Source organism: Lagenorhynchus albirostris, chromosome 10 (assembly GCF_949774975.1).
Source record: "Lagenorhynchus albirostris chromosome 10, mLagAlb1.1, whole genome shotgun sequence".
In the NCBI taxonomy this organism is placed as follows: domain Eukaryota; kingdom Metazoa; phylum Chordata; class Mammalia; order Artiodactyla; family Delphinidae; genus Lagenorhynchus; species Lagenorhynchus albirostris.
The window spans coordinates 40748908-40773374 of record NC_083104.1 but is presented as its reverse complement, the minus strand read 5'-3'; the positions used below and the strand labels follow the sequence as shown (position 1 = coordinate 40773374).

Here is a 24467-nt window from a genome sequence, read left to right as displayed (position 1 = left end):
AAAAAAAAAAGGTTCTGAAGAACCTATGGGCAGGACAGGAATAAAAACGCAGACGTAGAGATTGGACTTGAGGACACCGGGAGGGGGAAGGGTAAGCTGGGACGAAGTGAGAGAGTGGCACGGACATATATACACTACCAAATGCACAATAGATATCTAGTGGGAAGCAGCCGCATAGCACAGGGAGGTCAGCTCGGTGCTTTGTGTCCACCTAGAGGGGTGGGATAGTATCAGGAGAGTGGGAGGGAGATGCAAGAGGGAGGAGATATGGGGATATATGTATCTATATAGCTGATTCACTTTGTTATACAGCAGAAACTAACACACCATTGTAAAGCAATTATACTCCAATAAAGATGTTAAAAAAAATGTTCAGAATGAAGGAAAAAAAAATCCAACGTAACTTTTTTCTTCTCTAAAAGCAGACTATTTTGCTGGAGTTTTGTTTCACTTTCTGCCACAGTTTCACATGTAAAAGAAATTTAAGAAAAACTGGGCTGGTCTATATACTTTTTTTAATGTACTTCTAGAACCAAAGAGGTAATGGGACCAAAAAAAAAAAATTTAGACATCCCCTTCCTGTGTGTGGGGTGGGGGGGAAAATTGGGGGACTGTACACCATCAAATCTAAATAGGTAAATACACTTTTAAAATTTTTTAAGTTACATTTTATCACACAACCATATTTCATACAATTGAGCTCATATATTCTGAACTTTTGAAAGTTAATTTTTTTCCTACAAAACGAGGTTAATACTTGTCCAACAAGTATTAATTTGGCTTACCTTTCTGTTAAATAAACATTTTCTTCAATCAGATCAAAGTAACAAGGCATCTTCCCTTGTTTGGCACATTCCTTCCACCGCTGTGGGTCCCTGAAGTCCTCCATGACACACGAAGGCCCAACCAATGCTGAGCCTAGAGGCACTGCTGTCTCTCCCTGCTCTACCTCCACTCTAACTTTCTTTCTGTCCTGAAGCTCACCATCACTTTCAGAATCACTCTCCAATTCCTGTCTCCTTTTTTTAAGAGGCCCTCTATCTTTCATATCATTTTTTTCTAAGTTTTTCAAAAGATCTTTCTTCTCATTCACAGCTAAAGAGTCCTTAATGGAATTGCTGCTTATTTCAGGTGCTTGCACGGATCCCTTGTCCTTCTGAAGGGACAGAAAAAATTTATTGGACTGGCTTGAAAAGTGAGATCCTCCACGTTGATCCCAATTCTCCTCCTCTTCACGGTCATCTGTTAAGGAATCTGGTACCTGCCCTTGAATTCGATCATACACAACACCAGTTCCAGGCGGTCTACCTGCTGATCTTGGATCCCAGTAGCCATTGCCTTGCCAGTAATTACGTGTCCCACTATACTGTTCTGCACTTTGCTGATACTTGTGTCCACCACAGGCTCCATAGCTGCTGTCAGGTTGCTGATATGTGGTAGTAGGCTTTTCTTGTTGAGAGAAGTCCCACCCTAGATTTCTGAGCTCTTCTGATGAACGGAAACCATCCACTCGGGAGATCTCACAAGAAGAAAAATTTGACTCTGTTTTCCCCAGTCTACTATCTGGCCTATTAGGGAAAGTGGTCTGTTGCCGAGACTTACTTGAGACATCTTCAAAATCATCAGAAGAATAAACTGGCAGCTCTTCTTGCTGCCTAGAAGTTATTCTGGCTTTCACTGCTTCCTCAGAATTTGGATGACCTAGAGGGTCAGATTTTATGTCTGTATGACTTGTACTATCAACCCCATCACTCTGAGGATGAGCAATTTCAGACATGTGATTATCTATCTGTTTTCGGCTGGGCTGTATAAAAGAAATTTCTGAATTCTTCTCTGTTGCTTTATGAAAGAAGAACTTCTCAGTTTGAGGACAGGCTTTACTTGCTATACTCTCAAATTTTTCCTCATATGAATGCCTCCTTGGCTCCAATCGCTCATCTTCCCAGTGGTCAGAATAGTGTCTGTAACTTTGACTGCTCCTAGAAGAACAAGGACTTGTTTCTTCCATGGGCAAAGTAGAATTCTTTGGCACAACCACAACAGACTGAAGACGGTTTCTTGGAATACTGCTATCATCAGAATCTGTATCTTCTGAATCACTTTCATCACTTGAACTTTCGGAAGAACCAGAATAATCTTCATGGACAGTAGATACAATCTCTGAGGCATGACCACTACTGTCACATTTTAAGGTATATGTTACACCATCACTGTCCTCCATGATTAAATTCAAATCACAAGAAGAAAATACAACTTCTGAATCATCAGAAGTATGTGCATGTCCTCTTCCACCTTCTTCATCTAAAGAGATTTCTGGTCTTCCTCTTCTATCAGGCAGTATGGAATTCCCTTCTTCTTGAGCCTCTTGCACACATTTCCCAGATAGTCCATTATTATGCCTGTTTTCCCAGGAAGCAAATCCTCTTCCTGAATCAGGAAGGCCACTACCTACTTCTATTATTTCTTTCTCTGCATGCTTTAAAAACTCTGAGCTTTTACTCTTCAGCACAGCATCCAAAACTGAAGATGTATTCTCTCCACATTGCAAGAGAGTTAAACTGTCTACTTTTATTCCTGGTGGAAGACTCTGAAGAGATGAAGCAATACATGAGCTCCCTGTAGGTTGATATAAATCATCAAAATGATTAATAGAAGCTGAACTAGTACTACCAACACTCTGCTTATATTCTCCACATGCAAATTTTGAGTGCTGATCTGTCAGACTTCCATTATCACATATAACTGTTTTTGATTTCAAATGCATGTTCATAAAGCTATTTGAAGAAATCTTCGTTACTAAAGGCTCAGTATTTTCAGCTCCGGAATGACAAAAAGAAGGGCGGCTGTCGTTTGAAGTACAGTATATATCTGAATCTTTGGTTTTACAGCAAGAAACTCTCACATCAACTGGTTCTTTAACTACTGTTTTGGAGTAATCTATAGTCATAACTGGCAAAGATATGAGTTGATCCTGGTGTGGCGACACTGGAGGTTCTGTTTCCCTAAATGGGCTTTCTGACTTACTATGCTGCATGCGAGTATCATCCAAGTCTTTTTCTTTACATCTATTAATATTTTGAAATCCATTTGATGAAAGCATGCACGTTTTGACCAAAGGGGATACCTCTGATCCAGTCACACTATCATCAGAAGACATCAAAACAGTGTCACGTTTAGAAGTGCAAAATGTTGCCAAATCAGATTCTGCCCCAGGAGATCCATTTATATTAAATTCTGTGGGACAATAACTTCTTAATTGATCATTCTTCACTTTACATAAAGAGTCTAATTCCTTAATACTATCATGGCTATCATGTCCTATAAATTCAGACTTAAAAACAGGTGATTCATCTAGCTTTTTAAAAGTAGGTGAATCATTTAATCGATTTGATGGAGATGGAGACCCAATCTTCTCTCTTTCAGTAACTTTACTAATCATTCTTAATTCACTACCTTTTGAACAAGGAGTCTGTAAACTAAAAGAATGAGACTGTTTGATTTCCTCATTCAATTCTGTACAACAGAAAGAATTTTTAAATTTATCAGACTTGGGTGCAGGTTTTGAAGGGGCAGATTTATAACGGGAAGCACTGTTACCATGCTTGGAATATGATGACCCCCGTCGGAATCCCAGTTCATTAGTGGGAGAACAACATCTTTTCATTGCTTCATTTTCTGAAGTCCTTTTGGATTCTCTTTCTAATTTTGAGGAATACTTTCCTCTCTTCTCCATCTCTAAATAAGAGGACTCAGTTTTACAGTCTCGATCAGATTTAGAATAGGAGGATGGTGTCCTTAGGTCTCTGTAAGAGGAAGAATGAGATGAGGTGCGCCTTGAGTATGTCTTCTTATACTCATCTTCTGAGTCAGAACTTTCTCTTGCCCTGTTATCTGTATATGGCCGAGAATAGCGTGCCCTCTCTCGATAAGGGGAACTCCTATGGTAGCGACGATCAGAGTCATAATAATGGGATCGTTCTGACCGAGAATAGGATGAACTAGTTCTAGAACCTCTGTCAGATCTAGAACGAGACCTGCTCCTCCTTCGCTCTCTCTCTGATCTACAGCGAGAAGATATATAACGAGTATCTCTTTCAAGTTTTGAGTAGCTAAAATATTTATCATCTCTCTCTGTTTTAGATCGTGAAGATTTCCCTAAATCCTCACTTTTTAAAGTTGCTAAGCTCTTTTTTGAATCTCTTTCTTTTTCAATGTTGGCTGAAAATTTTAAATCATGTGATCTTTGACTTGAGGAAGTCCGTACAGAATCTTCATCAGATTCTGAACCAAGAAAGGTGCCTTCAGATTGTGAGGATTTCTTCTTAGAACCTGTTTTTTTAGAGCCCAGACTACTCTTAGAACTATCTGGAATTTCTTCTTCCTTCCCAATATGGGAATCTTCTTTTTGTGAAGGAATATCTGCTTGCTCATTCAAATTGTGAGTTATGTGTTCTTCTGAACTATTAGACACAGGGTCCTGCTTAGTGTCCACTTCTGATGATTCTGGTACAATCGTAACTGGTGGTTCCTTCAATGCTCTAGCAGCTACATCTACTGGTGCTGTCATCAGAACTGTCACTGGTGTGTGTGGCAAGGCCACTGGCTCTGTTACTGGTGCTGGTAATGAGGGTGTTGTGGCTTGGGGAGGTGGAGGTGGTGGAGGTGGAGATGAGGGTGGCGAGTCTACAGTTGTTGATTCTGCTATGACTGCTGGTAATGGTACTATGGGAGGAGATGGAGATGCCACTGCTGTGGTAGAAGTCAGCAGTGGCCTGGATGTTACATGAAGCAGATGTTTCTTAAAATGGATTTTGCCCAATTCTACCCTTGATTTTGGTGGGGAAGATTCTTCTGTAGTAGATAATGTATCTCCAATGTCCATTTTAATTTTAGGGGTCGAGTCTACTTGAAGAGGTACAACTGGGGAATTTGGAGTATCATTTTGCTTTTCACTGCCAAGTGCCGTCAGAAACCTGTTCTGCAAAGTTTTCTTTGTAAGGCTGAAGCTGAATGACACCTTCTGTCGTCCCTGTTCCTCCAAATTAACTTTTGTCTTGGTGCCTTTGGGCAAAAACCGACTAGAAGCAACACCTTTGAACATTGGTCCTTTGATGAAACCTGTTTTCTGCACATTTTCAATCTTTGCCTATAAATGAACAAAAAAAGCAGTTACTACTACAATAAAGTTACTTTCAAATGGCTAGCATCACAGTTTAAAATGTAAGGGAAATGAAAAGTCCTTTTTAATGACAAACAGCATGAATTTCATTAAGCTATATATGCATTTTTAAAAACTCTTTATTATGGAAATTTTCAAACATACCCAAAAGTACAGAGAATTGTTTAATAAACCTCTAAGTAAACATCCTCAGTTTCAACAATTATCTATATTTTTCCATTCTTATCTTAAAGAATTTTATCCAGTTTTATAACTATTTTCCAGGCAGAATTTTTAATGAGAATTTAAAAAATAATCTGATGTGTATTTCAAGATACACTACAAGAGGACATGTGGATAGAGAGCAACAGCTAACATCTCAGTAATGAAAATACTTTGTTCTTGTGTCCTATCTGAGAAGAAACATCAGAAGTCATTATAACCAGTGGTCTTCTGGTATCACATAGAATCACTTGGGTACTTGGTAGAAATACAGATCTGTGACAAAACTCCAGGAAATAACAATTCAATAGCTCTAAGGTGAATAAAGTTTATTTTGTTTTGTTTTTTGAGAACAAGCATCTCAGGCAATTCTGAGGGACTTCCTGATTTGGTAAACCACCGGTATAGAGCAGTCTCCCATCTCACTCATTTCACAGATGAGGTAACCAAATGGGGACCAGGCCTTTCTGCCTTCCTGGAAATTACTCTGTCCTGGCAAACTACTACTGCATCTGCCTGGGCCCCACACACCCAGGCCATGCTGATTTATAGTCTGATCCTACCGTGAACAACAACTACAAAGTATACATCTAAGAAGACTTCACCCTTCTTTATTTGCCAAACCACCAAAGGAACTGATGGGCGTTAGAAGTTAAAGGCATAACCTCGGTTGTAGACAGAACAGCAGGAAAGTCTATAGCAACAAACTCAAGCCTAAATTAAAGATAGTACACTTGCCATCTACAACATTTTTCTAACTGACATTCTTTAATCAAGTCTGGCTATTTAAGAGAACAGTTTTCTACTTCAACATGGTAAAATCTGAGATCAGTTTTCAAAATTATACAGTTACCATTCAAGTGGGAAAGTAAATGTTTTCACATGCATTATCACAGAGCAGTGGTCTTCAAATACTTTTTAAGAAAGAAAATTCACTTTTCAAATTGAATTTTACATGGAAGCTCAATGCGTAAAAACAGGTAAAAAGCTGTCTCCAAAGTTGCCAGCTTCCTTTACCTTGACTAAAGCTCTTGAAACTCCGAAGTCTAAAAACCATTTTCTTGAGATATACAACATCCCTCACTAGAATGAATTACTATAGATCCAAAAACAAAACTAAGCAAAAACTATTACTTCATTTCACATTCAAAATGATAGCTAAATTTTGAATGTTTTCAAGCTCATAATCGCTGAATACCTAATTAAATTATACATACCTCATTTTCTTCTTCTCTATTGTCATCCAGCCAAGAAAGCATGCAAAAGAATAAAAAGAAATCATAAATACTTAAAACCGATTGAAATGTAAGTTGTTTTTTATTAAAACTTAGGATACCTACAACCTCCAGGTATATTCTATATAGGCTGTCCGTTCCTTCATAGCCTTAGTTACATTTAGCATAGCAAATGTTTAAAGAAGATAGTGTCACGCACTGTGCTAGGTGATGGAGAGAAAAGGTGAATAAAGCAGAGTCCCTGCCCTCAAGAAGCTCTTACAGTTTCCTGTAAATACAAAATATAATTTTGTTATAAAAGTAATTCCAACATAATGGAGTAAATACAAGGATAGAAATATGCACAAATGTAACAGCAATGAGGAAGATAAGCAACTCAGTTTAGTGGAAGGATAGGAATGCAAAGAATCCTTTCTAGAAGAAAAATTAGTTTTTGAAGAATGAATCTGAAGGGAGATCCTTAACGAAGGAAGATCCCAGGCAAAGATATAGAGATTAAAACATAGAACAATATGAGCAAGGAAACTATAAAATAATGTTATCTGAGTATAAAGCATAAGGCAGAAAGAAGCCAATAATTAGCCAAAGTAGGGAGCAGTGGCCAGGTCCAGAGACCAGGTCTCTTACGATGAGAAACATTTTATCTTATGAATTAGTGGTTCTCAACCTGTTCTGGTATCTGTTCAGCAGTCCCTTTGCTTAATGCAAGGTTTACACTCTACATCAGAGCATGTGGCTTTCCGAGCTCACAGTTATATTCTAACAAAGATAACCACACTATGTCCTGACTGAGGAATCAAAAGCTAAAAGTCTGGTGTATACCAGTGCACTGAAGCACACTGGGGGAAGAGAAGATACAAAAGGGTTTTACGCTATAACAGCCAGATTTGTATTTTAAGCCAGCGTCTCTGTAGACTATGTGGCAAGACTGGAGTACAATAATCTGTCTTAAATGCCCCTTAAAAGAAATGTACTAAAAATCCTTTTCCTAAATGTAGGCTTTACTCCACCATAATTCAGTGCATTCACCAGAGTCCATGGTAGCCATACAAAACAAAGTAATGAAGGGGAAACAAAGTTGGCAATACATGGATGAGATCTAAAGCAGTGCCAGGGTTAAACACTTTTTTCTACTCTAAAGCCACAAAGACTACAGAGATGTGACCTTAGAACTGCTGTATTTCATCAATTCTATGATATACATTTTTCCCATGTATAACACCTCTACACAATGCATCATACTATCAATAACATCACAGTCTAATTGGCAGAGTTTTTTCCTTTCTTAGTGATTAAAAAAAATAATTGTGTCTCACAATACGGCATACTACATTCGATTTAAATTAGTACCATGCGAAATTTTTTTTAAAGAACAGAAAAGGAACCTGGAGATGTCCAAGCATTTGGAACGTCATTCATATTTGTACTCCTCTTTTCAGTGGATGTTTTAGAAAAAGCATTCGTGGTTGTCTTCACGGTATCCATACACACAAAGTGCTGGAAATACTGAGGTTACCAGAACCCTTTCCTAAGTCTCAGCACTTATACTTTGGATAAACAAGTGAAAAGAATTCTGACAAGCTGTAATCAAAGTGATCACATGATCAAAGGGCTAAGGAAACATAAATGTGGGACTTGAGTGGGCATGTGGGGGGAGGAAATAAAGTTTCAATTCAGAAATCAGAAAACTGCTTGACAAAGATAGCAAGGCATTTCCCATAACTTGATAATATTTTTAAAATTTATAATAAAAAGGGGACTTCCCTGGTGGTCCAGTGGTTAAGACTCTGCGCTCCCAATGCAGGGGGCCCGGGTTTGATCCCTGGTCGGGGAACTAGATCCTGCATGACACAACGAAGACCCTGCATGCCTCAACAGAGACCCGGCATGCCACAACAAAGACCCAGTGCAGCCAAATAAATAAATAAATATTTTTAAAAATAAATTTATAATAAAAACAATATAAGCACATACAGAAAATATGGGGGAAAATATCCAATTTTTCTCATCTTAAAATCATTTCAAAAAAAAAATCATTTCATGTTAATAGAAATCAAATTACACACAAGCAAAAAGAAAAGTCCACAATCTAACCCATCCAGAGACAACTGCTGCAAACACCTTGGTATACAGAGCCTTCTAACACTTCTTTTGTGTGTGGGGAGGGCGTTAAAACAGAGATTTTTGTTTTTCTTTTTGAGTACAGTAATCATACCACACAAGCCATTCTGTACCTTGCTTCCCCCACCCCCCATCATAAATACAGCAGGTGAGCAAACGATGTGTTTAGATCAAAGGAAAAAAATGGAATCACTGCAACAGATGGAGGAGGGAATGATCTTGAGAGAAGGGGATATAGATGAGTAAAGACATAGGTAAGTTTCAAAATAAAGCAAGAATATTCCTTTTGGCCTGTATTTCTCTCTGACATCATTAGTTGAAAGTTAGGGGCAGGGACAAGGTAAAAGACTTGGAAAAATTCAAGTGTGGGGAACAAAAATGGAAGCAGACTATAATCTTCAATGTTGCTGCCCCAAGTTGGACATTACTAATTTATAATCAGAGTCATTGGCACACTTATGTTACTTCCCCTTGCAGCATTAGGCTATCTAGAAGCAATGAGGACAAACGACTGATGAGTTACTCTATCAAGTTGGGTGGGACAAGAGAGGTAGAAGGCAGCAAGGGGCTGAGAGAATTGAAGGCATTCCCAAGAATGATCCACAGATAATAGAATAGGGAGTAAAATCTGAAGGAAGCTGATAAACTGAAGGAACAGGGTAGGGACAAGATAGCAGCAGCTTCAAAGAGTAGATTTGGTGGAAACCAGAAAGAGAAGTAGAAGGGTATTGTGAAGGAATTGGACATTATGGTCAGACTAATATTTCAGAGTTGGAGTACCCTTCAGAAGATAATACCTAGGTGTGGCCAGGTGAGTAGACTGCCACAGCAATAAGAGGACAAGCCCTTTTTAAAGATATTAATGAAATTGTGAGGCCATAATTAATAGCAAGAATCAGCCACAAATGTTTCTAATAAAAGAACACTTGCGGGGACTTCCCTGGTGGCGCAGTGGTTAAGAATCCGCCTGCCAATGCAGGGGACACGGGTTCAATCCCGAGTTGAGGAAGATCCCACATGCAATGGAGAAACTATGCCCATGAGCCACAACTACTGAGCCTGCGCTCTAGAGCCCGCAAGCCACAACTACTGAAGCCCGCGTGCCTAGAGACCGTGCTCCACAACAAGGGAAGCCACCACAATGAGAAGCCCACACACCATAACGAAGAGTAGCCCGTACTCGCTGCAACTAGAGAAAGCCCGCGTGCAGTAACAAAGACATAACGCAGCCAAAAATAAAAAATAAATAAATAAATTTATTTTCTTTTAAAAAAAAAGAACACTTGCTTTGGTAAATAATATAATGTCAAGAGCAAAGAATAGGGTTTTTGGGGCTTCCCTGGTGGCGCAGTGGTGGAGAGTTCGCCTGCCGATGCAGGGGACACGGGTTCGTGCCCCGGTTTGGGAGGATCCCACATGCCGCAGAGCGGCTGGGCCCGTGAGCCATGGCCACTGAGCCTGCGCTTCCGGAGCCTGTGCTCCGCAATGGGAGAGACCACAACAGTGAGAGGCCCGCGTACCGCAAAAAAAAAAAAAAAAAAAAAGAATAGGGTTTTTGAAGGAAAGTTGTTGGAACAAGGGTATGGAAGCCACAGGTAAGAGTACTAAGCCTCCTGTGCCCCTGCCATAAAAAATGAGGCATGCGAAAACAGGCATTTAAGTCTCCAGCATGGGATTGTGCTAGAGTGCCTTATTTCTTCTTTTGAAAAGCTACTACAGAAGAAAAACCAGAGGAATACCGCAGCCAGTTTTCTGTCAAAAACGTACAGTATGCAGATCTGCAGCTTACTGAAGAACTATAAAGAATTCTGACTAATCCATGTCAACGCAGAGACAAATCTCTATTAGGTCACAGGACACATGTGGGAAAACACTTAATTAAGACTTTTAGTCATAGCAATCTCAAAGAACCAAAGAATGACATGATTATTTAAATCAACAACCAACCAACTTCTCAGGCTAGAACGTAAGTAAAGTTTCCAAAGGGAGGCCTGGTATAATGAGAGATATTTGGCCATATCAACAATATTCATAAATGTAAACAAGTTGGATAGTAAGAATCTATTCTAGATACCATGTTACATAGGAAATGTTTATAGTTAAAACAGAAGTATTTTTATTTACTGTGGAAAAAAGACAATTTAAAGCAGTGGTCCCCAACCTTTTGGGTACCAGGGACCAGTTTCGTGGAAGACAATTTTTCCACGGACTGTGGTGTGGCTGGGGGGGTGGTTCATGCAGTAATGCGAGTGATGGGGAGCGGCAGATGAAGCTTTGCTCGCTGGCCCACCGCTCACCTCCTGCTGTGCAGCCCGGTTCCTAATAGGCTGTGGACCGCTACTGGTCCTTGGCCCAGGCGTTGGGGACCCCTGATTTACAGAACCTTAATGATTTATTTCAAAATATCAGAAAACTTCCAAGATAAAATAGTCTTATTTTGCTCAATTCCGAAACTTGGACCTATGACCAAGAGAAGTATAGAATGACAGATTTTACCTCATTTTAATTTAGAACATTTTACACTAGTTTTCCTTCTCTATTTGAAAAAGTAATACATGTATGCAGGGGGAAACTCTGTAATACAAAAAGATATACAACTAAAATTAGATCTCTCTATGTAGTGGCAACCATTGTTAAGTTTCGTACATCCTTCTAAAAATTGTGTGCATATATGAGCAAATACATTACTTTTGACTCTGGGAGGGCTCACGCCAAGGAATACTTTCCAGAACTTCTGCTGCCAGGGTCCTTGTCCTCACGGTAAGCCACAGCCACCCACCGCCTCTGCAGGAGACCCTCCAACACTAGCAGATACATCAGAAATACATCTACACGTGGAACAACTCCTACAGAACACCTACTGAATACTGGCAGAAGACCTCAGACCTCCCAAAAGGCAAGAAACTCCCCACGTACCTGGGTAGGGCAAAAGAAAGAATAAACAGAGACAGAATAGGGATGGGATCTGCACCAATGGGAGGGAGCTGTGAAGGAGGAAAGGTTTCCACACACTAGGAAGCCCCTTCACAGGCGGAGACTGCGGGTGGCGGAGGCAGGAAGCTTCGGTGCTGCGGAGGAGAGCACAGCAACAGGGGTGCAGAGGGCAAAGCAGAGAGATTCCCGCACAGAGGATTGGTGCCGGACCCGCACTCATTAGCCGGACCCGCACTCATTAGCCCGAGAGTCTTATCTCCTCACCCGCCGGGGCGGGCAGGGCTGGGAGCTGAGGCTCGGCTTCGGTTGGAGCACAGGGAGAGGACTGGCGGGATGAACACAGCCTGAAGGGGTTAGTGCACCACGGGCTGGCCGGGAGGGAGTCCAGCGGGGGGGGGGGGGGGGGGGGGGGGCGGCGGGGTCTGGACCTGCCGAACAGGCAAGAGACTTTTTCTTCCCTCTTTGCTTCCTGGTGTGTGAGGAGAAGGAGTTAAGAGCGCTGCTCAAAGGAGCTCCAGAGACGGGTGCGAGCCGAGGCTAAGAGCAGGGACCCCAGAGACGGGCATGAGACGCTAAGGCTGCTGATGCCGCCACCAAGAAGCCTGTGTGCGAGCACAGGTCACTATCCACACCTGCCTGCCAGGGAGCCTGTGCAGCCCGCCACTGCCAGGGTCCCTGGATCCAGGGACAACTTGCCCGGGAGAACGCACGGCGCGCCTCAGGCTGGTGCGACGTCACCGGCTTCTGCCGCCGCAGGCTCACCCCGCATCGTGCCCCTCCCTCTCCCCCGGCCTGAGTGAGCCAGAGCCCCCGAATCAGCGGCTCCTTTAACCCCGTCCGGTCTGAGGGAAGAACAGACGCCCTCCGGCGACCTACACGCAGAGGCGGGGCCACATCCAAAGCTGAACCCCAGGAGCTGTGCGAACAAAGAAGAGAAAGGGAAATCTCTCCCAGCAGTCTCAGGAGCAGAGGATTAAAGCTCCACAATCAACTTGATGTACCCTGCATCTGTGGAATACCTGAATAGACAACGAAACATCCCAAATTGAAGAGGTGGACTTTGAGAGCAAGATTTATTATTTTTTCCCCTTTCCCTCTTTTTGTGAGTGTGTATGTGTATGCTTCTGGGTGAGATTCTGTCTGTATAGCTTTGCTTTCCCCATTTGTCCTAGGGTTCTATCTGTCCTTTTTTTCTTTTTTTTTTTACTTTTAAAAATAACTTTTTTCTTAATAATTATTTTTTATTTTAATAACTTTATTTTATGTTCTTTTATTTCCTTCCTTCCTTCCTTTCTTTCTTTCTTCTTTTTCTCCCTTTTATTCTAAGCCGTGTGGATGAAAGGCTCTTGGCTCTGCAGCCAGGAGTCAGTGCTGTGCCTCTGAGGTGGGAGAGTCAACTTCAGGACACTGGTCCACAAGAGACCTCCCAGCTCCACATAATATCAAACGGCGAAAATCTCCCAGAGATCTCCATCTCAACACCAGCACCCAGCTTCACTCAACGACCAGCAAGCTACAGTGCTGGATACCCTATGCCAAACAACTAGCAAGACAGGAACACAACCCCACCCATTAGCAGAGAGGCTGCCTAAAATCATAATAAGTCCACAGACACCCCAAAACACACCACCAGACATGGACCTGCCCACCAGAAAGACGAGATCCAGCCTCATCCACCAGAACACAGGCACTAGTACCCTCCACCAGGAAGCCTACAGAACCCACTGAACCAACTTTAGCCACTGGGGACAGACACCAAAAACAACGGGAACTACGAACCTGCAGCCTGCAAGGAGGAGACCCCAAACACAGTATGATAAGCAAAATGAGAAGACAGAAAAACACACAGCAGATGAAGGAGCAAGATAAAAACCCACCAGACCTAACAAATGAAGAGGAAATAGGCAGTCTACCTGAAAAAGAATTCAGAATAATGATAGCAAAGATGATCCAAAATCTTGGAAATAGAATAGAAAAAACGCAAGAAACATTTAACAAGGACCTAGAAGAACTAAAGATGAAACAAGCAATGATGAAAAACACAATAAATGAAATTAAAAATACTCTAGAAGGGGTCAATAGCAGAATAACTAGGCAGAAGAACGGATAAGTGACCTGGAAGATAAAACAGTGGAAATAACTACTGCAGAGCAGAATAAAGAAAAAAGAATGAAAAGAACTGAGGACAGTCTCAGAGACATCGGGGACAACATTAAACGCACCAACATTCGAATTATAGGGGTTCCAGAAGAAGAAGAGGAAAAAAAGGGACTGAGAAAATATTTGAAGAGATTATAGCTGAAAACTTCCCTAATATGGAAAAGGAAATAGTTAATCAAGTCCAGGAAGCACAGAGAGTACCATACAGGATAAATCCAAGGAGAAACACGCCAAGACACATATTAATCAAACTGTCAAATATTAAATACAAAGAAAACATGTTAAAAGCAGCAAGGGAAAAACAACAAATAACGCACAAGGGAATCCCCATAAGGTTAACAGCTGATCTTTCAGCAGAAACTCTGCAAGTCAGAAGGGACTGGCAGGACATATTTAAAGTGATGAAGGAGAAAAACCTACAACCAACATTACTCTACCCAGCAAGGATCTCATTCAGATTTGATGGAGAAATTAAAACCTTTACAGACAAGCAAAAGCTGAGAGAGTTCAGCACCACCATACCAGCTTTACAACAAATGTTAACGGATCTTCTCTAGACGAGAAACACAAGAGAAGGAAAAGACCTACAATAACAAACCCAAAACAATTAAGAAAATGGGAATAGGAACATACATATCGACAATTACCTTAAATGTAAATGGATTAAATGCTCCCACCAAAAGACACAGACTGGCTGAATGGATACAAAAAAAAGACCCACATATATGCTGTCTACAAGAGACCCACTTCACACCTAGAGACACATACAGACTGAAAGTGAGGGGATGGAAAAAGATATTCCATGCAAATGGAAACCAAAAGAAAGCTGGAGTAGCAATTCTCGTATCAGACAAAAGAGACTTTAAAATAAAGACTATTACAAGAGACAAAGAAGGACACTACATAATGATCAAGGGATCGATCCAAGAAGATATAACAATTGTAAATATTTATGCTCCGCAATGGGAGAGGCCACAACAGTGAGAGGCCCGCGTACTGCAAAAAAAAAAAAAAAAAAAAAAAAAGCTATCTCTGATATAGGTCAAAACAGCACTTCTCTCCCCCAAGTCATACTCATCAACTACTCTTATACCGCCAAACAGTTGCAACTTTAATGCCAAGTGTCTGTACAGATAGTAAGTAAAGCTATTTTCTTTAAACAAGAAATCACTTTGTAAACAAACACAGCTGATCTCGAATGTTTCGCTGTACAGTTCCCAGTCAGTGAGGAAAGGCAAGAATATGATCCCGAATGTTAACAATTGTATATACCTGAAATCTGTTTCTAAATTTTTCTTCCAAATCAGCTTGCAGGAACACTTGAATGAAGTGAATTATGTTCTCCTGTTCAAGCAATTTGTTCTCCAAAACCCATAATTAGGCTGCATGGGGATCTAATTTGAACATTTTAGGGCTTGTTACATACAAATGAGTTTCACTACTTTTATTCATTACTTTGAGTTAAATCTCTTAAATTATCTGTTTTATTTTTCTCATTAGTCAATTGTAGGAGAGGGATATCCATTACCAATTAACCTTCAAAACACAGAATGCATAAATGCTGAAATTCATTTTTACTACTAGTCAATAAATCACAGCAGAAAGAGCTAAAGGTAGTTCTCAGTAACCTCATTACATTATGTATACTACTGTCTTATAGCCCCATTATTAGACCACCATCACCATTACAAGTAGCTAATAGAATATTTTCCATTTTTCAGGTACTTCGTTAAATGCTTTACATACATCTACCTCATCTGATCCTCAAACCTAAGAAGGGTATACTACGTATTTGTATTCCCACTTTTACAAATGAAGAAACCTACAGTTATAGCTGGCAAAGTGGCAGAGCCAATTATCCAGGCTGTTTGACTGCAGAGCCCTTGCTCTTTAAGTCAAATATTTATTAGCTATTACACAAAACTGGGAGAAAAGGGTAAAAAGTTTCAGAGAAATGTATTTTGATTCGGTATAATAGTCAATGTATCTGCCTAACAACAGAAGGGGCTGTATCATGAAATAAAGAGTAACAGAAGTGTTCAAACTAGAGTCCTGATGATCATGTGTCTGTGTTTCAGGGCAATCAAACAGATGGTGAGTAATAGCTGTACTTTATAGCAGAATTCTAGCTAATAAATGCAACAATCATCAATGGCAGCAAAACCCAGTAGATTAAAGTTTGATGAGGAACTTTGTAATGAATGGATCAGAGTGACTAGACCAGAATCCACTGATTAATTCTGACATCACTAAAAGTAAGACAACAGGGTATGTGCCCCCCACATATGATGCAATAGGTAACTGATAAACTACTGGCAGTCGTGGGGGTGAGGGGTCTGATGTAACTACCAGTCTCAAAAAAATATATAGCAAACATATAAGGAGACTATCACAGATTAAGAGAGATTTGAGATCTAGTAATCACATAATGGGACTTCCCTGGTGGTCCAGTGGTTAAGAATCCACCTTCCAAAGCAGGGACGTTCGATCCCTGGCCAGGGAACTCGGACCCCACATGCCGCAAAGCAACTGGGCCCTTGCACCACAACTACTGAGCCAGCGCTCTGTGGAGCCCATGCGCCACAATGAAAGATCCTGCATGCAGCAACGAAGATGCCGTGTGCCACAACTAAGACCTAATGCAGCTAAATAAATAAATATTTTTTAAAATTCTTTAAAAAAATTACATAACTATTTTTTTAAAAGAATGAACAGGGATGATGTACTAAATAACATTAAATATTTCCTGCCTATTGCACTAGATATGATAATGGCATTGTGGTTATTTTTAAAGCCTCTCTTATTTCTATATATTAAAGTATGAAATGAGAGAATATCTGGCATGCTTTAAAATATTCCAGTAACAACAACAAAACAGTAGGGGACAGATGAAACCAGAATGGCAAAACGTTAATAACTGTTGAAGCTGGATGAGTACACTGGGCAGGGGCAAGGGGTATTCATTATACCATTCTCTCTTGTATGAATGTTTGAAATTTTCCATAATAAAAAATTTTTAATGTTTAATTGCAATATGAAAGAGGATAACAAATCTCCAAACAAGTAAACAACAGGAGACCATGTGCGCACATGCAGCAAGCAGAGACGTATGCTGGCAAAAGACATGTATTACTTTTAGTATCCAATCACCCACTTACCCACAGTCAGGGCCCATTTACCAGGTTGTAGCTAAGCATTATCCCCTGACCCAAGCAAAAGTAATCACCAGGATTCACCCATCTGATTTAGCACTTATCTCTATGGTTGTAAGAATTTAACTCCCCAACAATAACCCCCCCCAAAAAATCATAAATATGTAACCACAGTAAACATTATGCTATGATGGGAAGTATTTTCCATAAATTAACTTTTGCCAAATAACATCAATACATAGTTCTACTTTACAGTCATTAAAAAAAATATATTTATTTATTTATTTGGCTGCTCCAGGTCCTAGTTGCGGCATGTGGGATCTGTAGTTGCAGCATGTGAACTCTTAGATGCGGCAGGTGGGACCTAGTTCCCTGACCAAGGATCGAACCTGGGCCCCCTGCCTTGGGAGCGTGGAACCTTAGCCACTGGACCACCAGGGAAGTCCCTACTTTAGAGTCATTTTATTTGAAAAGACTCAAGGTGAGAGACTTTAAAAACAAAAAACTCAGCAATGGTAAATATAAAACTGTTTTGTGTTTGGGAAGGAGAATATTAATATTCTGAATATTTGAATCCATTTTCCACCCATCTGCCAATCTCTCTGGATAAGGCACCACTGTGCTAAATTTTCATTTCGTGTGAAAATTATCTTTTGAGTTCTCAAGGTAAACCTAAAAACAATAGAGTATTTTGTACATCATTTTGCAAATGAGAAGTCTGGATGGAATTTCCACTTCCAGATACCAAATTCCAGATAAATACTATATTATAATAATAATGTATAATGACAATAAAGCTAGCTATTCCATAAAATAGAATTATATCAGAACTTCTATACCATGGGTTTTTTGTTCTGTTTCTCAAATGTCAAGTTATACTATATTACAATTTAGAAAATGTAGCTCATCTACAGCCCTAGCCGTCAAGTCCCTAGCCACTCTAAAATATTCCCGCCATCACAGAGGGGCAGTAAGTGACATAAACAACTCACTGTAAGAGGTCAAATCCTATGCTCTATGACAAAGAAATGCTGCAAGTTGACAAGGTAGATGCACACCTCACAGAGAAACAACAAAGGGTAAAATAAAATGATAAAAGGACTATGACAGGACTATGACTTAGAATTAACAACAGTAACTAATACCATACCCAGAAGTTGAACTAGGCAGCTGGTTTTCATGCCTACCATCTACACCGATGACAGCACTGAAAATCAAAGCTGACACTATGTAAACACTAACCAGTACACGGTTCAGCCAAAGTTTTCTGTTCTAGGGCCTTCTGTCCAGAAGGCATGCTCCATCTAATTCCTTTTCTCCCCCATTATATGTTTTCAAAACACCTGATGAGGAGGCATAACAGAGTAATATATAAGAGCAAAAGCTTGAAAAGTCAGTCAAACTGGATTTGAAAACCAACTACAATACTTTTTAACCTAAGATGCTAAGAGAAATGGTGGCCAAACAGATTATCTATAAAACTGAGATAGTAGTACTGTAATTACTTCAAAGATGATGAGCAGAGAATATCTATTTAAAATCCTCCTTACAGAAGATATCTGCAAACAATGCAACGGACAAGGGGCTAATATTCAAAACATACAAACAGCTTATACAACTCAGTATCAGGAAGAACCCAATCAAAATATGGGCAGAAGACCTAAATACAGACATTTTCCCCAAAAAAAGACATACAGATGGCTAACAGGTACATGAAAAGATGCTCAACATTGCTAATTATTAGAGAAATGCAAATCAAAAGCACAATAAGGTATCACTTCAAATGGGGCTGAATGCCCATCATCAAAAAGTCTACAAATAATGCTAGAGAGGATGTAAAGGGAACCCTTATACACTGTTGGTGGGAAAGTAACTTCGTGCAGCCACTATGGAAAACAGTATGGAGGTTCCTTAAAAAACTAAAAATAGAACTACAGTATGATCCAGCAATTCCACTCCTGGGCATATATCCAGAAAAAATGAAAACTCTAATTCAAAAAGATACATATCCACCAATGTTCATACCAGCACTATTTACAATAGCTAAGACACGGAAGCAACCCAAGTGCCATCAACAGAAGACTGGCTTAAGACAATGGGATATATACGTACAGTGAGTGGAGTATTACTCAGCCATAAAAAAGAATGAAATATTGCCACTTGTAGCAATGTGGATGGACCTAAAGAATATGCTTACTGAAATAAATAAGACAAAGACAAATACTATATGATATCATATGTACAATCTAAAAAATAATACAAATGGATCTTTATAGAAAACAGAAAGAGACTCAGACACAGAAAACAGATTTATGGTTACCAAGGTGGGGAGGGGACAAATGAGTAAAGGATTAACAGATACAAACTACTATACATAAAATAGATAAGCAACAGGGATTGACTGGAGAGCACAGGGAATTATACCCAGTATCTTGTAATATAAACTACAATGGAATATAATCTGCAAAAAAACCAAATCACTATGCTGTACACCTGAAACTAACACAATACTGTAAATCAACTACACTTCAGTTAAAAAAATAAAAAGTGAAACCCTCCATAGAGCACCTGCCACATAGTGCTCAACAAATAAGAACTGTGAGCTATCTGAATTACGTATTTGAAATATTCTCTAACAGTCTCCACTACTAGAAAATAAACATGGGGCTTCCCTGGTGGTGCAGTGGTTAGGAATCCGCCTGCCAATGCAGGGTACATGGGTTCGGGCCCTGGTCCGGGAAGATCCCAGATGCTGCGGAGCAACTAAGCCCATGTGCCACAACTACTGAGCCTGCGCTCCAGAGCCCGCCAGCCACAACTACGGAAGCCGACGTACCTAGAGCCCACGTTCCGCAACAAGAAAAGCCACTGCAATGAGAAGCCCGCACACGGCAACGAAGATAGCCCCCGCTCACCACAACTAGAGAAAGCCCGCACACAGCAATGAAGACCCAACGCAGCCAAAAATAAATAAATAAAATTAATTAATTAAAAAAAAAAAACCTGGTCTTTCACCACAGACAGTTTGAGAAACACTAACTAAACCAGAACATGCATGAATTGTCTTTATTCTATTTGGAACCCCTTACTTTCTAAGTAATTGATAATTGACTGCCTAGAGCCCGTGCTCCAAAACAAGAGAAGCCACTGCAATGAGAAAGTAAATATTTATTTTTCTACTTTGTGGTAGCAGACAATGCTAAGTTGAAGCATATACAGAAAGTGTTCACTTTCTGTATGTTAGGGTTTAACTGCTAATAAAGTTCTATTCTTCACTCCTTTCACTCCTATCGTACCCAACAGACCAAGGAAAACAGAAAGCCAGGCTTTCACTTTAAAACAATGCCTCCAGAAGAGTGCAATGTGTGGGGATTCAACAGACCTTATGACTTTAAAAAACAAAACCAAACAAAAAGGTTCCCAGAAGCTTCACAGTGCTCATCCAAAAATCTTCTTTTGGATTTCTTTTTTCCTTCCCAGATTCCTGAAAATACACTACGATCATTTTTTACCTGGGGCTTTGAGAAATTTTCAATATGTTTAGACCACATGCCATTTATTAAGACATTTCTTCCAGCTTCTAGCCCACACTTTCCACACTCTAGTTTGTTAAAGTATGATTAGGACCCTATAAACTACATTTCTCCTTTGATAGTAATAGCATGTGCTAGAGGAAGAATCAAAGGCTGGAAGAATAAGAAGGAATATATATGCTCCTTATTATTGGTCACAGTTTCTATGTGTATGGACCCATTAATGCATTTCATCCTGGCACTGATTCCAGTTTCTACCTTTTTTCCAAAATCCCAGACCAACCTGACTGCAATTCCTCACACACAAGAACCAGTTGTCCAATACCCCTCCTTTGGTAATTTCAGCTCCAAGAGGGGCCCTACTCCAAGCTTCTGGGTTCTGGTAACCACACCCTCTTCCCTTTTTTCTCCCAGCCCTAGGGCAAGTAGCTACTTCTGCCTTTCTGTTACCTCAGTGTCCCCTTTTCATTTTCTTAGTTCTCCAAAAACGCTTTTAACCAATTCCTCACGTTAAATTCTGTTCTCCTGACTAGTATGAGAAGAATATGAAATTTTAAAACTCTTTCCTTGAAAGCTTATTATAAAAGAGAAACAGAGGCTTCCCTGGTGGCGCAGTGGTTGAGAGTCCGCCTGCTGATGCAGGGGACACGGGTTCGTGCCCCGGTCCGGGAAGATCCTACATGCCGTGGAGTGAGCCATGGCCGCTGGGCCTGCGCATCCGGAGCCTGTGCTCCGCAACGGGAGAGGCCACAACAGTGAGAGGCCCGCGTACCGCAAAAAAAAAAAAAAAAAAAGAGAGAAACATAAAATACAAGTAATTATTCCAACCTGTGATATCACCACTCTAATGCCAAGTTGGGGCTTCTTACCAAGCCACTCTAAAAGCATGAAACTGGGGACTTCCCTGGTGGCACAGTGGTTAAGAATCTGCCTGCCAATGCAGGGAACACGGGTTTGAGCCCTGGTCCAGGAAGATCCCACATGCCGCGGAGCAACGAAGCCCGGGCGCCACAACTACTGAGCCTGAGCTCTAGAGCCCGTGAGCCACAACTACTGAGCCCGTGAGCCACAACTACTGAGCCCATGTGCCACAACTACTGAAGCCCGCACGCCTGGAGCCCGTGTTCCGCAACAAGAGAAGCCACAGCAATGAGAAGCCCACGCATCACAATAAAGAGTAGCCCCTGCTCGCTTCAACTAGAGAGCTCCCGCGTGCAGCAACAAAGACCCAATGCAGCCAAAAATAAATGAATAAGCAAAGTTTTTTTGTTTTTTTTTTTTGCGGTACGCGGGCCTCTCACTGTTGTGGTCCCTCCCATTGCGGAGCACAGGCTCTGGACGCGCAGGCTCAGTGGCCATGGCTCACAAGCCCAGCCGCTCCGTGGCATGTGGGATCTTCCCGGACCGGGACACGAACCTGTGTCCCCTGCATCGGCAGGCGGACTCTCAACCACTGCGCCACCAGGGAGGCCCCTAAACAAGTAAATTTTTAAAAATAAATAAATAATAAAAGCATGAAACTGGGATGGGTCATGCTTTCTGGAAAACGTAACACATTTAAAAACTGTACTTAAGCAGTCTTGAAAATGAGACACTCAATATATGATTGTTCATTAGTGCTCTGGAGCAAGTGTATGCAAATTTTTTATAAAGAGACAGAAAGTAAGTATTTTAGGCTTTGCAGGCCCTGCAGTCTCTGTCACAACTACTCAACTCCCAACGTTTTTGTGTGAAAACAGTCATAGACAGGGACTTCACTGGTGGTCCAGTGGTTAAGACTTCGCCTTCCAATGCAGAGGGTGCGGGTTTGATCCCTGGTTGGGGAGCTAAGATCCCACATGCCTCCCTGGCCAAAACCCAAAACATAAAACAGAAGCAATATTGTAACAAATTCAATAAAGACAAGAAAGAGAGAGAAAGAGAGGAAGGAAGGAAGGGAGGGAGAGAGGGAGGGATGGAGGGAGGACTGGCGGGAGGGGCCACAGACTGCTGTGAATGAGCGAGCATAGCTGTGTTCCAATAACACTTTATTTATGGACATAAAATGATATGAAGTTGAAATTTCTAACATGTCACAAAATATTATTCTTTTGATTTTTTTTAACCATCTAAAAATATAAAATCATTCTTAGTTCACAGGCTGTAAGAAAACATGCAGGCAGGCTGGATTTGGCCCAGTGGCCTGTTTGCCAACCCCGTTCTACATTGTGCCTCTTCCAAAATCAAAGTATTATGTTCACTGATGGACTAAAAAAAAAAAAAGAAAAAAAATTACTCTAGCAAACCTAGGTTTAAACTATAATGTAACTAACCTGAAACATTAATGAAACAGACAAAACAATGTTACTTACCCTCCTCAATCTTTCTTTTAATGAAGACTAAAGGTAAGAAAATTTACTAACAGGGAAATTTCAAAGTATGATCCAGGTTCAATTTAAATATTTGCCAAACTTGTGTACCTTCTTTCTACCTCTACAGCACCATAAAATAAGCACTGGTTTTAAAATTAAGCTTGAATAATATAAATTTCTAAATCAGAGATTAATTGAATTAGGGTCTTAATGATGTTCAACTGAGAAGAACTTAAGTTAAAGTAATAATGGTCCCCATTTCCCAAACAATTCTTCAAGTAGAAAAAACATCTACAGACATTAGCAAGTTACACTCAAGTTTCTTATTTCAAAGTAACCATGACTGTATAGCCTCTCCTGTTAATCCGCAACTACTTTGATTCCTTAGTATCAGCAATGAGGAACGTCTCTTTGGCATCTTATGCTCCCACAAATATGTTCATTATTGCTACTTATGAACTGTGTCCATCTGTCCAAAACCTATGAGTTAAAGTCCTAAGAGCACCCTTGAACTAGGACTACCTCAAGACCTGGACACAGTATGCACTGGTAAGACAAAAAAAAAAAAAGCACAAGCAGCGGTGCAGTAGTATGCATGACACGTGAAAGGCATAAAAACAAACATTACGCCTCTCAAAAAAAGGCAAGTTCTCTACATGTGTACCTCTCATAGTTTTCCTCAGTTTATGGAAAGACAACAAACCAAGGCTTGAGTTTCATATGGGATTAAAAGTTCCTAGAAGCTCATTTCCAATGCAGATTTCAGACTAAAGGCACTTGGCCAAAGGGGCAGACCTGGATGATCCACATATCCAGTGTACCTTTTGCTGAAATGATGTCCAGGCCTCTAATCCTCTAGAATACATATCTGCAAAGTCAGACGAAAGAACCAACTCAACCAACCTGCACCTTCCAAATTGAACTATTATAAGCACCTCAAAACTAATCCAGAAGACCTCTAGGAAAACTCAGAATACAGAAATCCAGCTGATTATGAATGGCAGCTATTCCAAATATTATTTCTTAATACCGTTAAAAAGATAGTCTTTGACAAATTGGTAAATGAAGAGACCTTTGCTCAAGTTGTGGTATACCATTAAACTAGCTAGGGAGCATAGTGTGAACTTCTTTGGGTCTTCTTTTCCTTCCTTATTCTGTGAAATGAAGGCACTAGCTCCCATGCCCTTTAAAATCACAGCCATGGAGCGTAAAGACTTAAATATAAGACATGACACCATAAAATTCCAAGAAGAAAAAGTAAGCAAAACATTCTGACATAAATCCTAGCAATGTTTTCTTAGGTCAGTCTCCCAAGGCAATAGAAATAAAAGCAAAAGTAAACAAATGGGACCTAATCAAACTTTTAAGCTTTTGTACAGCAAAGGAAACCATAAACAAAAAGACAACCTACAAACTGGGAGAAAATATTTTCAAATGATGTGATGGAAAAGGGCTTAATTTCCAAATTATACAAACAGGTCATACAACTCAATAACAATCAAAAACCCAATCAAAAAATGGGCAGAAGACCTAACTAGACTTTTCTCCAAAGAAGACATACTGATGGCCAATAGCCACATGAAAAGATGCTCAACACTGCT

At 40.4% G+C, this 24467-nt stretch overlaps 1 protein-coding gene across 5 annotated transcripts in view; it reads right to left on the bottom strand.

Annotated features, from left to right (window-relative positions):
* The window catches only part of SETD2 (SET domain containing 2, histone lysine methyltransferase), an 84795-nt gene extending 78317 nt beyond the window's left edge, over positions 1-6478 (bottom strand). For 2 of the 5 annotated variants that reach the window (XR_009542839.1, XR_009542840.1), the window contains exons 1-2: positions 6398-6478; positions 786-5146 (exon numbers count right to left, since the gene is read on the bottom strand). Coding sequence is in view for 3 of the 5 variants with exons in the window: in XM_060162121.1 (XP_060018104.1) it covers positions 786-5146; positions 6398-6457 (4421 nt within the window). In the remaining 2 variants the exon portion in view is untranslated. Of the gene's footprint in view, positions 1-785; positions 5147-6397 lie in introns of those variants that run through there. The other 3 variants (XM_060162119.1, XM_060162120.1, XM_060162121.1) reach the window with 2 other exon arrangements.
* Between the last annotated feature and the right edge of the window lie 17989 nt (positions 6479-24467).